We start from the raw sequence: 17,151 nt of genomic DNA on the forward strand, positions 1-17,151 counted from the left end.
AACCAATAACATACCCAGTCTTCGTCCTCTGTTGGATCTGCCAGCAAGATTGCTGATTAGCGTCAGTTGCAATGGTGTTTTTGTGGTTCAGACACTTGTCTACCTGCTCATTTTGAACAGTCTCTAGGGGACAAGACCTCTTAGTCACCATCTCAATCTGTCAAATTTGAGCCGGTGATTCTGGAGTGAAATATTAAGAATCCTATTGCTATCTTGCTCCTTAGAATACATTTATTTGGCATAAGTATTGTAGCTACAAATAAAACAAACAAAAAAAATCCACATTTGCTATGTAGAATACTAATAAAATACTAAAATGCTCTTTTTAGAATTAATCCTGCAAACAATGTGGTCTCTGAGTGACCTGAAACTACAGTTTTAACTGTTACCATTTTAAGAAGTTAAAGCAGTTTCCCATGTAGATGATGCAATAATAATGTAGGATATATAGGTGATCAGAAGTCTATCTGTGACAAACGTTGCTCCATGCAGAGGGTTAAAGTGACTACCAAATATAGAGTGATGCATATCTGCAGAAATTAAAAACCGGGGCTGTTTTCCCTTTATTCTGGCATACTACTAGGATCAGGTTGGTAATTTCAACATGAGTTCTCATGATTTCAAGGAACAAGGGAAGAAGGCAAACACTGTTGAAGTTCAGTCCTTTCTGCTATGTTTCTACTTTCAGCTGTCTGCAGCTTCAAGTTTTGTATTTTGGCCTTGAAAGAACTTTGAGTGAAACACAATTCAAGAAGAGTAGTCAGTTTTGCTTTAGAGGTATTTGTGGTGAAAGTGAAATCATGGGCCAGCAAAGTACTTGAGAAAAACCATGATAATGACACACTTGGAGACATATAAAGGGGACTCTCCACATCCTCTTTTTGCTCTAGTATTTGCAAACCAAAAGAAAAATTTCAAAATTATGACGCTTAAAATTAGGCTTCCAAAATCATATTTAGGTATCTAAATAAATGGCCAGATTTTCAAAAATGCCAAGCACTCAGCAGTACCCACTGAGGTCAATAGGAGCTGTTGGGTATCAAAACTTCAATCTGGACACTAATACTTTAGGCACTTAAGTATGGATATAGGAGCTTGTTCACACTCCTATTTTAAAATTTTTGGCATAATTTCCTTTTCTTTAGGAAGAGTTTATGGTATCATTGCTTCCTCACCTAATTTCTAACTTAAATTTTGCACCTTAGGTTGTGAGAACAAATGATTTTTTTTCCCAATAAAATGGTCTAATTTGGCCAACATCTCCTCTGAAGTCAAAATGATCTTGGTACATTGAATTCAATAGGCCAGATCCTCTGTATAGAACATAAGTCTTAGGGTGATGGTCAAAAATAGCTTAAGTCTCTCCATAGCACTCCCTGGATTCTGATGGTGCTCTGTGCCGGCCATTACTCCTTCATCATTTTTGAGCTATTCTACGATGCTGTAAGTTACGTTTGGCTACAACAGCTACAAGGGACCAATATTGCATCTGAGGCTTAGAATAGCACAGGATATCTTGATTAAACTCCCTTTTCTCTGCTTCACTGGAAACATGGATATTGAGTTTTATAAGAGCCCCTGTTCTAGCTCTGTGCCACCAAAAGGCAGTTCACCCTTACATTGGTTAAATTACCACTACAGCCAGCTTATGCTGGTGGAGTGCAAAAGACCCTATTTCTTCTCTCATCCTTAAGACTAAAACCTACCCTCCTTTAAACTTTCACAATATTGTGCTAAATATTAATTGAATAAAGAAATATCTGTAGTAGTTCCCTTAGATTAGATTTTCCCAATATGTTGGTTGCGACTAAAATGTGTAGGGTAAGTAGTGTCCCAGATTGCCTGCAAAAAAATATAAATTCAATGCATCTTAAGCTATTTTTAAAGAGATATATAAGCTCTGTAATGGTTTACCCCTTTAAGGCCATTATATTGTAAACTGAGAATCCTCGCTAATGGATCAGTGTAGACTAACACAGAATGTAGCCCCATTAATAACATTATTATGGACAAAATCAAAGTGGAAGTATCCATACAAAGAAACATGACAAGATTGTTCACATTTTGTGACATATCAACACATGAGGCCCCAAGGTGCTGTTGAGCATTATATGACTGCATTGCATATGCAATTGAATATTTGTTGGAACTTTATTCTCATTCAAAGAAGGTAGGACATTTTGTGAAAAGGACAGTGGCAACTTGTCCCAATGCCAGCTCAAAGGAAAAAAAAGAAAAATGCTGAAATATAATGAAAACTGATTATACAACAATTGATTTGAAACCATAGTGTGTTCTGAACTGCTGGATGCCAAGAGTAGGAAACCTTCAAAGATATTGTGATATTTAGAGACCAAACATCAGTCATGGAAAACATTGGAGAAAAAAAAAAGACTAGATTTCTCAAATTGGAAATGTCAATATTCATATATATTTCAGGCAACTGAGCCGGTATCTCTACAAATAGCTTGCAACGTAAGATGTACACCTCTCAAAAGCTCTTATCCTTTCCTGCACAATAGATATGACTTTAAAAGCTATCGGAGGCATAAAATATCTACCAAACTGAAAACACTTACGTTGCTGATTATACTTTCATGTCTTATTAATAAGATGACCAAGATTGTCTAAGAACAACAGCTTTCAATTCTCAGGAAAAGTGACTTTTCAGCAAATTATCTTGATAAGTCAGTCAACTGAAGGCTCTGGTGCTAAGCCTGCCCTTGTAAGGTATATTTCTGGTGTTTCTACTGAAGACAACATCCTCTTTTATGCTAGGACACACAAGAGGTGAATGCAGATTCAGGACATTTCATGGAGTAGTCAAAGATTCTCACTTTCAGCCGGAGTGATGTGGTGCAGTGCCCATGCATGGTGCCAATGCAACAAGTAAGAACAAAATCCTTATTACACAGATCTCAAACATTGTACCTATGTCTCATAGTTTCACTGTTTCATAGACCATCAGGCTTGTGCTTCTAAGAAAGTGTTTAAAAATGTGTGCTACTAGTGAGCTTCAATAAAGGTCATCCAATGAATTCTGGACAGTTTAAATTGCTCTGCAATGGCATGAGTTTCCTGCAGCTGCAACTCCTGTAATACTAATGTGAGGTGGCACTTATTAGATGAAGTACCAGTTTGACACTCTGAATTCAGAGTACACGTGCTGGTTTCTCTGAATGATCAGCTATCAACCCTTTCTAAAACCTTCAATAATTTATCTTGGGTGGCATGCTTAGCTTACCTTGATGACATCTAACGAGTGGAGCTGTTCTCTCAGGACAGAATGTGAATGATCGGTTCATGCAATGTGTGTTTTTATATGGTTAAATAAAGTCATATCTAAGAACAAACAAACAATGTAGGTTTGCAGGATGGTGGAACTCTGTCACGGAAAACAGTGGCTCTGAAAAGGACTTGGGGCTCTTGGTGGATAATCAGTTGAACATGTACTCCCAGTGCAAATCCATAGCCAAAAGAGCTAATGCAATCCTTGGATGTATAAATAGAAGAATCTTGATTACGAAGGTTATATTACCTCTATATTTGGCACTGGCATGGCCATCAATGGAATACTGTGTCCAGTTCTGGTGCTCATAATTCAAGAAGGATGCTGACAAATTGGAGAGGTTTCAAAGAAGAGCCACGAGAATTATTAAAGGAATAGAAAATATGCATTATTGTTATAAACAAGTTGAGCTGCTTGAGTCTATCTAAACAAAGAGAAGGTTAAGGGGTGGCTTGATCACAGACCTACATAAAGAACAAAAATATCTGAGCATAGATGACCCTTCATTCCACCACACTTAAGTATAACAAGTTCCAGTGGCTGAAAATTGAAGCTAGACAAATTCAGACTAAAAGTAAAGAGTAAATTTTTAACAATGAGGATACCTAACCATTGGAATAGCTTACCAAGCATTGTGATAAACGTATCCAGTAATGGAGAATCTAAATGGCTGGTTTTTTTTCCCAAAAGATATGCTGTAGTACAAACAAATTCATTCTGGGAAGTCCTATCACCTGTGGTATACAGAAGGTCAGACTAGATGATCATAGTAGTCTCATCTGTCTTTATAATTTAAGCCTGGGCCATGGCAAGACAAAATGACAGGCCTCTTCTGTGAGAGCTCCCTGCAATTCTCTATCTAGCTAGGAAATCAGCAGATTTTGGTTGTTGCTGAAGGAATGCCTATATTTAGTTGTCAGAGCCTTGAACATTTTCATCACAATTTCTTTCTTTTATATCGCATGTCAAGTTACTTTTAATTGGAAGTGATGAAAAAAAGAATTGCATTCACCAGTTGATCACAAGAGACTTAAATCTGTTTATTTCCCTATTTTAACCAGCCGCGGAACACCTTTCATCAGTAAGACAGGTTCATTCATCACATTCATGTGTGAGTGTATTTAAAGTGTTGTACCTTTTATTAAAATTTGCTTTTACAAACTTTATAAGTAGTTATTTCTGGTATGGTTGGGATTGCCAAATTTAATCTGCTCATGGTTAAGTTTGAGGTCCTGAATAGGAGGAGGGAGAGGCATGGAGACAGTGGTTTACAACAGAAAGTTTTTCTTTTAACTTTTTTTCATAAAAGACAAAATATGTCCCTTGGTATATTTTATAATCACCATCAGTAAAATCAGATGAATGTTTACTTTCATCACAGTTATTCAGTCAACCTACTTCCTCAAATAAAGGATTAGCAACTTACTCTCCAAGGTACTTGTTTCAGCTGAATCATTCCCCTCAGACTTATCATTTTTACTAGCACTTAACTTTCTAGAGTTTTAACAAGTATGTTTACTTATTGTTTAAACACAGAAAAAATAAAAAACCCACAGATATTTTAATAAGATTGTCAGTGGTTATTGTTATAATTTAACTTTATTAGTCAATAATGTCTCCTAAACTGTTCCATGCACCTAAAAATCGTGGATATATACATGTAGGTCTAGCCAAAATGGCTCCAAAAAAGTCAAATGGTGACCTCACATGTCACTAGACTTGAAAGGATATAGAGCTGATTATAGTCATGACTGCTACTCACTTACTAGTGCAATAATGAGAGAGAGAAATTGCATTAAAGTCACTTGTTAGCATTCTAAATGAGATTACATTCACAACAGCTGCCTACAGAAGAAGGTGCATAATTACTACCATTTTAATATGCCAGTGGGAAAGCAAGAGAATGCTTAATAATAATGCTTCCAACTTCTTTCTTAAGGAAAAGGTCTTTCAGGGTGGCAATAGGACCAACTTTACTAGTGCCCCTAATTTAATAAGCAAAGAAAGATGCAGTTACAAGTAGGCACCAATCAACAGTTTAGAAGAAGGCTAATGAGAAAGGAAAGAGTGAGAAATAATAAGTATAATAAAACGAACAATGACTAGTAATACAGTTACTGTTTTTTTGTCTGTTCATTTGCTGGCTGGAAATGAACAGCATACAAAAGTCAACATTAATGATAACAAACAAACAACTATCTCCTTATTTTCTATTTTAGAAATTCATTGTCTTCTTCTCATTCCCATTCTCTTGCAATGACATATCACTTGGGCCACACTGTCTGTGACTGTGAAGAGCTTTGGTTTTCCAGGACATTTAACTACCATTACCTTTCTGTTATTTCTGCCATAATTCTGCTTTTTTTTTTAGGCTGGGGATTTTCAATTTTTTTTTCTTCCACATAGAGTCTGACATGTCTCATTGGTTTTTATATTACCTTTTTCTTCCATACTCTTCCAATTACCTATCTACCACCACTGCCTTAAGATAGTCTTTAAAACAAAAGTATTCTTTATTTGTTATTTCTTATAGAAACCTTGTGAGTCTATATTTCACAGGTCATCACCATCCTCTTATTTTCAAGATCAGAAAGGGCTGTCAGTGTATTTTACCATCCCTGGTTCTGAATGTGTGAACACAAGTCTGAATGACCTCTTGTAATCTCATTTTACATGACACATATTTTTTAAAAAGTTCTCATGTATGAGGCAAAAATTTCCCTCACGCCTCTCAACACATTTTTGCACAGCATGTTCATAGAACACATTGTTTTACAGAGGAACAATGGAAAATGGCAACTGAATTTAACATGGGGATGAGCACCATCCAGTTGCTTGTCAGCTTGTGTTGCAAAAAAAGGACTTTTAGAATCAGGGGCATTCCAATATACATTAACTAGCTATTTCATAGAGTTGAAATTGACCTGTCCAGAAAAATACGTATCTCCAATTCTTATAGAATTCTTTCTGAAGGCTAAACCTGTAAGCTACTGGACATTTTCTTATCTGGTGCAACCACATTTGAAGTTCCAGCATCCTCATCATATAATACGTCGCCATGGAGTGGGGAAAATAAAGACAGGAACGTGCCATTCTGTGTCCATATCAATACCAAAGCCAGGTTTGGCTCCACACTGTGGTGTGTTGGCTGAGAATGTGTCTTGGAGTGCAATGGGAGGTCTGGAGTGCAATGGGAGACTACGGAGATACTAAATCCTATGGTAACCTTAGAAAGAGAACTACCCACGTTTTCAAGACCTGAAGTCATATGGTATGATTATCTCAGTCTTTGCCCTCCTAGCCAGACTCTTCATTATCAAACTTCTGATCCTTGGGGCCCCTGCTTAACCCTCAGAATGTAGCAAGAAAAGGCACTGAATTAGCCACAGGCTGCACTTTTGTATGAGCTAACGTAAGTCACAACACAAATCTGGGATGTTTCTACTAGAACAAAGTCGGAGCTGAATGTCATGCACAAGTGAGACATTTTCTTCCTTTCTTCTTCAAACTCATAGTGCACTCAATAATCATCATAAAAAGACTTAAATTAATGCATAAAATAAGCAGCTTCATCAGGGGGTTCAAACCAAACAAATGAAATCACTGTCAGTGAAGCTCGTTGTTGGACTTTCCTAGCAGAACTAGAAAGTGAAACAATGGAATGATAAAGTGGACGATGCCAAAACAGTTTATATCTATTAGCTGCCATCAGCCTCTCCAACATACAGAAGAGGGAGAGTTCATTATACTTTGGTGACAACTTGGTTACTGAAGTTCCTTTTGTTTCATATGGGAAAATATTCTTTCATTTTCATGAGTTTAAAGAGCTTGAGTGGAGGAAAATGTATTGCAGATACAACACAACTTAAGAAGTTAGAAACTTGGCTTTTCTTTTTTATGAAGTCCTTTCAGCAAAGAAAACCTCAACTCTGCTGAAATGCAAAGAATGAAACACATACCAGGGTACAACATATTCGTGCTACAATATCCAAAATTTGGAGAAAGGGGACTGAATTAATAAAACTGAAATATTTTAATAATGTTTTTCAGTCAAGAACCCCCTATGAAACTGATAACTGATCTAAGCGTACTCAAGTCAAACATTAATAGCTGTGTAAATATTCAGAAGCTTTTAAATTCTAAAATTGTCTTACTTTTGACGGTTGCTGTCCGGGTACAATTGTAAAGGATGGCTAGCTCCCCAAATACTTTGCCAGGTCCCATGGTACACAGTTTCACGCCTTCTTTTGTCACTTCAACCTTTCCATCTGTGGGGGAAAAAATACCATTTTAAGTTGCAAGCTTCTTTCTCAGCTATGTTCTGAAAATTTGTTCTAGATAAAATGGAATTGAGAGTACCAGAATCCTTTAATTCTAAAACTAATTTAAAAGTATGTTACAGAAAGGGAATTATATCATAATCCTTAGAAACAATTATTTTATAAATAAAGCTTATAAAGAGGTATTGATTATTGAAGTTTCTTAATGAGACAAAAGCTTAATGGCATACTAGAACAACATGTAGTTTATTTTACGTAAGCCTTTCAAGTGAAATTCTCTCAGATGTTTTGTATTAAAAATCAGGAGATTCACGTTTAACATCATACATGAAAAACATATTGACTAATTTTGCTCTATTTTAACAGAAAAAGTAATCCTTGGAAACATTCATCCATGAATAAGGCAGCTATCATCAAAAGGAAAATTACTTTGACTCATGGTCATTATTTAATTCACATTTTAGAGTATCTTTTCTTTCTCGGACAAGTCTGCTTTATCTGCTTACCAACAGTACTCATATAGTAGAACTATACGGAGTATTTAAAAGAAAGGGCTGCGGAGAAAGAAAGGAGGTCAGTGCCAATTTATATTCTTCGAATAATTACTGAGAAAAGACTGCCAGAGGAGGAAAATTGAAAGAAAACAGCCACATCACCTACTATATGCATACTGGTTTAAAAATAGTGTTGAAGTACGATTCATAAGGGACAACATGAAAAGTAAGTATAGTAAAATGTGGGGGGAATGCATGGGTTATTATGCCCAGTGTTGCCATTTATAGTGAGACAAAAGCTCACAAGAAAGGGAAACAAGACAGGAGTGAATAATGAAGAAAAAAAGACGCAACCAACCAAAAACCCCAACACCACCTACACACTCACACACACACACACACCCCTTAACTATTGCTCTCTTTCTGGAGTAGGGTTCTACAAATGTAGCTTTCTTCCGCCAATTCCACAAAAAGGCAAAAACCTTTCTACAGAATGTCTGCTGGCAAGAATTAGTGAAATTTCATATGCATCATGAAAATTCTGGTGCAACAGGCATGAGTGGCATCATGAACTATAATTTATATGAGAAGTTACATCCCATTCCCCCCACCCGGTCATTAAAACACAGTTAAGGTTGAATGTGAATTTTATGGGAATCAATATATAGTACCCTTGCAAAAATATTATACGGTTTACAAAACTTCTAAACCTTTAAAAAATAATGAGGAAATTATTATTGCCCAGCTTATCTGGGTAGTTCACTTAATCATCTCCCTGCCTTTGTGGGGGCCTCAGGCATTGGTGCACCTTGCTCCCTCCCATTCTCTGCCTGTGACACATAATAGTCTACTCTTCTATAGGTCATAATACTTTGGTCTAATTTTGGTTGTTGGGTTAAGTGCTCAGATGCTGGGTGGTGGTGGTGGCCTGCGATATATATAGGAGGTCAGTCTAGATGATCTAGTGGTCCCTGCGGGCCTTAAACTCTATGAATGAATAGACAATTCCATATTGCCATTCAACTCTTCATCACTCATGAACTACTGAATAAAATAATCTGGTCTGTGTTTTGCAGAAGGTCAGACCAGATGATCTTAATGGTCTCTTTTCACAAAAACTACACTGCCCATCTTTGAGAACCACTTCCACTTGGCTAAATAGGCTGCTGTGATCAAGAGCTGCCATGCCAAAAGGGGGCTCGGATACACTCAATGAAGCCACACCAGATGTAAGTATAACCGGTTTTATTGCCAAAATACAATAAGCTACCCAGCCTTCACGCGTTACTAAATACATGCTTTCCAGCACGCAAGCAGGCAAGCAAGAATCAATGCTTATGCCCCTTCTGCTACAGACAATCCTGGACCCTCCAGCTTGTCCTTGAGGGCTCATAGCAGGCACTGCTCCAGCATGGGGAGTTCCTGGGCACCCACATGGCCAAGGTCCGCAGGTGAGACTGTTCCTCTAAAGCAATTCTCATAGCCATTTTTATCATCACCTCTTTCTCGGGGGCATACACATCCACAAGCAGGCTCTGGCAGGAAACACTATTGCTTTCTATTCCCACACTTAACACTCTTGGGCCTTGCTTATCTCTTCACTTCTTTATTCAGTTGGAGTGGCTGCAAGCCAGCCCGGCCAGTCAAAGACAGCTCACTACTAGCTCCACCCGGACTATTCGGTAATAACAGGCCAAGGTAACTTGCGATCAGGCCCAATAAGAGCACCCTATTATTAAGCAAGATTTGCCAGATAGGAATGATGTTCAGAAACTCTTCCTCATCAAACCATGCAGCTTCCACATTGTGAGATTGCAGAGAGCTGAATGCAAAACCTGACTGGGACAGTGAATCGGGAAGTTGGGGTAAAAGAGGAAGGGATACAGGAGCTGAACTGATAACATGAGGAACTGGAGAACCAACATTGCCTGAGCCATGATGGAGCAATGACAAAGAGCAAGTTCAACTTGAGAAATGCCTGTGGGATGATCAGAATGGGAGGGGAAACCATACAGTAGTGCTGATTCTCAGCTCAAGCGAAAAGCATCAGTCAAGGAGCTTGGACTGAGAACTCTTCAGGAGCAAAACAACAGCCTTTCTTGTCATCTCTCATGGGGAACAGGTCAATCATCAGGATTCCCCAAACTGAAAAATGGTCTGCAGGACATGGGGCTTCAGAGACCACTAGTGATTCAGGTGGAAATTTCTGCTGAGGTGAACCTCCAGGTGATTCTGATTCCCCAGTAAATGATTAGCCAAGAGATAATATTTTCCCTGAAACAAGAAAGGAAGTCCTGATTGCTTCTTGTTGCAGCACACTGGCGTCTACTCCCCCTGGTCTGTTCACATAACACACTACAGTGGTATTGTCGGAGAGTATGAAAACTAAGTTCCTGCTGTGATCATCAAAGATCTAACAAGCATTCTAGATGGCATGAAGCTCAAAGATCTGTTCTGACCACAGGCCTTGAACTGTCAGAGATCCCAGATTCTGTCCCTCACCTAGTAAGGAGCCATCGGTGACCATAGTCCTGGCTGGTGGGAACTGACTGAAAGGAATGCCCTCGCATACATTGTAAATTGTCTGTCACAGTAGGGAGTCCAGGACTGGCGGGGAAGTTGGACCTGTGTAAGGGATGACGAATCAGATGATAGACTGACTTTAGCCACATCTGAAGAGGATGCCGGCACAGCCTGGCATATTGGACTACTTGTGTTCACACAATCATATGGCCTACCCAGCTGTGGTTTAGGGTTAAGACTGCAGCTCCAGACACAGGTGGCAAATTGACTGGAATTGCTCAGCCAGTAGAAATGCTCTTGAGCTTAAGTTTAGCAGGGTCACAATTAACTCAATTCTTTGAGTTGGAACCAGTGCTGACTTCCCACTGTTTAGGCCTAGATGATCAAGTAGGCATAGCGTGAACTGAACATGACAGAGGACTTCTTCTCTGGACTTTTCCCTCATCCAGATGCAGGAAGATATGAATTCCCCTCTTCCTGAGGTATGCTGTTATCATAATCATACACTTGATAAAATCCAGGAGGTGCAAGACAGACTGAAAGGCTGCAAAGTGTCCTGCTAGTGCTGGCCAGCCGTGACGAGCATGAGTAACTGCCTGAAACTAAGAAGGATTGCTACGTGGAAATAAGCATCCTGAAGGTCCAGGGCAGCAAACTAGTCGCCATGATTTAAAGCTAAGGAGGATAGTTGTTAGGGTGATGTATCTGATGTATTTGTTGAAATCACGGAGATCAAGGATAGTTCTTATCCCTCCCCTGGGCTTTGGGATCAGGAAATACCAGGAGTAGAACTCCCATCCCCAATGCTGAAGGCGAACCTTCTCTACAGCCCCCAATGTCACTGGAGACTGAACCTGCTTGAGAAGCAGAATCTTGTAAGAGGTGTCCCCGAAGAGGAATGGGGTATGGGGGGGTAGAGAGGACGGATGGAGAGGAACTGTATGGCATAACCCAATCTGGCGGTGCTTAGAATCCAGATTGTTCATGGTAATTGAGTCCCAAGCAAAAATGAGCCAGCCAGTCCCCCAAGAAGGGACAGAGAAGGAGAGGTCACCACTCCTGTCCAGGACACGAGTCAAAATGGGCCCTTCCTGAATGCCAGTGGATGGGGTGTGGGGGGGATGGGGGAGGCCAGCTGGTTAAACCCAGAACCAGAGGACATTCTCCTCTGGCATCTGTGGCCATTCCTGGAGTAGCCCCACTGCCTTACAGGAGGGGAGGACTGTCCAAAGAAATTCTGCAAGCGGTATTGCTGCGGTTGCTCCTATTCGTGGCGTTTCTTCACAGCTGGGGTATATACTCCCAAAGAACACAAAGTAGCTCAGGAGTCTCTAAAAGAGTGCAGTGTTTCATCTTTTTTTTCTGAACACAAAACTCGTCCATCAAAAAGTAAATCTTCAGTTGTCTGCTGCACTTTGGGAGCAATGCCTAAATACTACAGCAATGAGGCCCTCCTCATTGTCACAACCAATTCTTAATTCTGGATGAGGCATCCGCCACATCCAGAACCCATGCAATGAGGTCTTGGCCATCATATAAGCCTTGTAAAATTAATTCCCTAAACTCTTCGCTGAGGCTTCTGGCAACTTATCCACAAGTTTAGATATGGCCACCCAATTAACAAAGTCCTATGTAGAATGCAATACCTGCTGGTTCACAAAGCACATCTGCAGGGAAGAAGAGGTATAAATCTTTCTTGCCATCAAGTCCATCCTCTTGGACTTTTTGTCATTAAGTGTGGATTTATATCAGGGGTCTCAAACTCAAATGACCATGAGGGCCACATGAGGACTAGTACATTGGCCCGAGGGCCACACCACTGACTGTCCCCGCCCCCACTCCACCCCTTCCGTGAGGCCCCACCCCTGCTGCACCTCTTCCCACCCCTTCTCAGCCCCCATTCCAACCCCTTTCCTGAACAGGAGTCAGCGGGGTCAGGATAGCAGGAGGTCAGAGTCAGGAGACAAACTGGAGGGTCAGAACCAAAAATCAGATGCCAGGAAATCAAGACAGGAGAGCAGAACAGGGCACAGAGTCCAGAACAGAGTGGAGTCAATTTGTTCAGACAGCTACCTTTTCCAGCTACTGGCTTAAGGAGGGCCAGCAGGCCAATCAGCTGCTCTGGGACTGGCAAAAAGGATTTCAGCTGCAGACCCTCAAACTGGGGCTGAGCTTCACAGGTCTCAGGTAAGCAAGCATCAGAAGGATGTCAGATGGAGGGTTGAAGCGTGGCTGCACCTATAAACCCTGCAGGCTCAGATTGAAGGCAGGTCTGATGCCTCCTGGTATGCTGTCAATGTGGAAATAATTGGCACTGGCATCATCAGTACCAGACTCAATGGACACCTCCTGGCTGGTAATGGAGTTGAGAGTACAGGCACAATACTAGGAAGTGGTTGGACAGATCTGCTCCATCCTATGCGCCAGATGGTGTACTATGCCAACCAGCGCTCCTCTTAGTAAATGAGAAGGAGTCTTCCTGAGCCCTGAAATGGTCCCAATTTTGTTTTATGGGACTTCTTTCTTGCCATCTTCTTTGGGGAAAACACCATAGCCTAAATGTAGAGCAACATCACTTGCTGGATTTGAAGTCAACTGCAGATCAGACAAAGGCCTTGGTGCCAAAGGAGGTCTCATAGCCTGCTCAAGAAGGTGCTGCTTCAGCCACAAGTATCTCACAAGTCCTCTTTGTGAACGACTTGCAGATGGAGCACAGGTCTTTAATGCATCCTTCACTGAGACAAGAAGCACCTCATTGTGATGCCCTCATTGCCTCCCCCACTCCCAACTCACAATGAGGGCATCGCACAGGGCAGTCAATTACTCTAATACTATATTAAACACAAAGTTTTACATAAGGTACTAAGTACTATATACATGAAAAAAAATTATCAGAAAACGACCAAAAGCGTGAGGTGAAAACACCACACAGAGTATGAACTCTCACCATGGGTGGTGAGAAAGAAATGAGTGAGTCTGGGCAGTACTGGCCTTATAGGGATGCTGTTAGGCAACTCCCGTGTGCTCTGTGCACCAGCAAATAAATGGAATACATGGCTGCATCTACTTCAAGAATACAAAATCTACATACATTTACATAAACCTAAGCCACCCTATAAACACACACATTTCAGAACAAGCAGAACAATCATTCCAATACTATCCATATTATTATTCTGTTCTATCAGCATCTCACACTACGAGAAAACATATAGAACTCTGACATAACTTAATGTACCATTTCCTTTTTAGATAGTTAACAAATAATTCAACACTAAACATCAACCAAATATTTCTATTATGGAATAAAATGTGTGCATGGAGTGGTTGATGTTCAATTGCGGTGGACAGTATAAATTGAATGAGGTTTATAGTGAGCAATGAAGTGGGAATCTGTTCTTTTTCAGACTTTAATGTTTGGGTGATTTTTAAAGGTGTACAATTTTTCTACCAAAAGTGTTATTTTGGATAATTGGTGTATGAGTTGGATTCCAATTAAATGTAATTTCAACCCTATCTTTTTAAAGCAAACTTTTTATGTGAGAATAAATGCTATTTTATTTCTATTATTTCAGATTATTTTTGTATTACGTACAGTACACGGACATTTTCCAAGGCACTGATACAGTAAGGTGCTTAGCCCATGCCTAACTTAAATCATGAGAGTAATCTCATTAACATCAATGGAGCTACTCACATGTTTAAAGTTAGGCACTCGCTTAAGTACCCTACTGAATTGTTTTGTTTTTTGTTGCACCTAAGTTTGGTATTTAGAATTCATGTTTGATTGTTCTCAAACAATAACAATAAACAAATAAATGAGATGTAATCACCTCTGCCAATTTTGACTTTACATGAATGTAATACTTTTTTGCTTACATTAAATCAGTGGCCTCCACTGAGTCATGCATGAGTCAAATGGCCATCTCAAACAAGCATATTCACACTCGTGTGTGCACAGATTTGTGCATCACACACACACACACACACACACCCCTTGAATATATCAACTTCTGGTCCACAGTTGAATATAGTGGAGGCTGTGTTTAATGAAGAACCAACATGCCCTTCATGATACTTTGAAAAATTCAAGAAAAACTGTGTAAAAAACACATCTATTCCTAAAGTGTTAGAGCGTAGGATAGGCACACATAGCCTATCTTTGTGTATATCACTCCTGTGCATGCATACTGGCTGCTTACATGTGTGTATTTATGTAATAAATCCTCAAACTACGAATCAGTCTTGTGGTTTCACTGCTGTGCAATTGATAAGGTGGAACTCATGTCAAAATCTCAGAGTGTATTTACTTCTGTGCTATTCAAATAAACTACGCGACGTAAAACTAAAACAAATATTGCAAGAAATGGCTTATCTCCATGATCTGTTTGAAATAGCAATATGCCAAAGTGAACTACAAAACTTCTAATGCATGGTAGCAGGGTACATGCAGGCAGTTACTGTGCAGCAAAAGCTAGAGTACTGTACGGTTATTCCTTGGCTTGCCATGCACTAACAGACAGCGTAAACAAGCCCAAAGAAAAATTCAGCTTCATATTTGAGAAAAAGTATAGAAACAATCACCTTAAAAATCACAGTTTGGGTCAAGTTATTCATTTAATCATGTATTTTACATGCTTTGTGTAGGTTGTATTAACGATGAGATACCACCATTGAGTGTGTACATTAAATAGGCGGGAAAAGATAAACTGTTACAGGTAGCTTTTGTTATTAGAGTCATCTGAATTAAGAAAAACAAAACAACGCATATCATTGTTTCTTGACAACAGAAATTACGTAAAGGTGCAGCAGCCCCGAGGCTTGGCTTTGCTTTTAATGCACTACTGACAGACTCCTGAAGGCAGCTGTTCTCTGTAGGGAAGTACAAAAAGAAAAAAAAAGAATAATGAATAATGGCATGGTGCCAGATTATGTATCTAGGATTATGTAGAATGAAGGAAATTAAAGATCCAAACCGAGTCCAAGACAGAAAAAGTTTATACATGCTGTTCACATTTACCACATGTTTTGTTTATAGGAAAGCAATGAATTGACAAAGGCAGACCTTTCTTGTGATAACTCCTCCATGTATTGTACAGTAAATACCACAGAGAGCAGCATCAGCAGTTTCTCAAACAAATTGCTATGTGTCTTTCCTTTAGATTATAAAAACAGTTAAATCTAATTTCACTTAAATTTGCTATCATGCACTGAAGCCAGGCTGCCATTGCAGAGAAGAGCGGTTGCAGAGCAGAGCTTTAGAAGATTAGAAACAACCTGCCCAAAAGAGAAAAACAATCTCTTTTATGTCCCTTTTGTAGAAAAGTAGCTTAATACTAGAAGAACTACGATGGATAGACTCACATTTTCTTCAAAAGCTGCCTCAATCCCACATGTGTAAATAATCCTGGGTAATAGAATAAACCTGCAATACTGAGACCAAATCTTTCACCATCACCACAAAAGAAACCCCAATCTATAATCAGCAGCAGTCTCAAGCATCATCACCCATGTTATTAGCACACAACACAGTTGCAGCCGCCTAGGAGGGCTCTATGGAATTCTCTTGGGAAGCTGTTTTCCAGTTACTGTGGATCAGTACAGCATCGGGTGCACAATTTTGCAGGTCCTAACATAACAGCAGGAAATAAATTGTATGTCAATGCTGTAAATGTGAAAGGGGAAATGAAAGTCTAAAGATACTGTGTTACTCAAACCAGATATTAATACTTGCCACTGATTATGCCCTGTAAATCATCCACTGCCAAATACCCAATAAACAATGTGTTCATCAACATACATAATAAAGAGGGATGAGTGGAAATGTTAGAATGTATAGTAGAACACAGCAGAATGCATAGAAGACCAATGGTGAAGTCCCAGGCTAACTGACATGTGTGGATCTTGCCACTGATTTCAAATGGGCCAGAATTTCACTCCTGGTATTCATGGTCTACGCCTTAGGCACACAGCTTTTGGAAATTTTTCATTTAATAACTGCATTAAAATCTTTATTTCCAAGATGTATTTTATTCTAGTCTGTTGGAGTGGTTTGAGACCATGTACAGTAAAAGCTTTGTTATCCGGCATGTTGGGAGAATGGGGGGATGCTGGGTAGTCAAAAATTCCAGTTAACTAAGAGTAATACTTACCAATGGAGGGAGTGAGTTCGAATGCGGGATGGGGATCAGGGCTGGGGCACAGTCTATGGGAGGGAGTTTGGATGCGAGAGGAGGCTTGGGGTGCCGGATCCGGGAGGCACTCACCTTGGACGGCTCCCTGCAATTGGAGACGTGTCGGCTACTCCAAGGCAGAGACGTGGCCAGGCAGCTCTGCACGCTGCTTCCACCCACAGCCAGCGCTTGGGGCAGGTGGAGGCAGCGCAAGGAGCCCCCATGGGTGTTCCACCACCTAGGAGTAGCAGGGACATGTCGCCACTTCCGGGGAGCCACACAGAGCCAGGCAGGGAGCCAGCCCCGTGCCAACCCGACTTCTAATGGATATCTGAAATGCTGGTTTCTAGAGCTTTCTGGGTGGTAAAGTGCGAGATAACACAGCTTTTACT

At 40.1% G+C, this 17,151-nt stretch overlaps 1 protein-coding gene across 3 annotated transcripts in view; it reads right to left on the bottom strand.

The window, feature by feature from the left end:
- PRKG1 (protein kinase cGMP-dependent 1) overlaps positions 1-17,151 on the bottom strand; it is an 892,904-nt gene that overhangs the window by 544,324 nt on the left and 331,429 nt on the right. For all 3 annotated transcript variants that reach the window (XM_084633959.1, XM_084633958.1, XM_084633960.1), the window contains exon 3: positions 7,444-7,557. In XM_084633959.1, the coding sequence (XP_084490085.1) occupies positions 7,444-7,557 (114 nt within the window). The remainder of the gene's footprint in view (positions 1-7,443; positions 7,558-17,151) is intronic.

The sequence above is a fragment of the Lepidochelys olivacea genome (assembly GCF_965140295.1).
Source record: "Lepidochelys olivacea isolate rLepOli2 genome assembly, chromosome: 7".
In the NCBI taxonomy this organism is placed as follows: domain Eukaryota; kingdom Metazoa; phylum Chordata; order Testudines; family Cheloniidae; genus Lepidochelys; species Lepidochelys olivacea.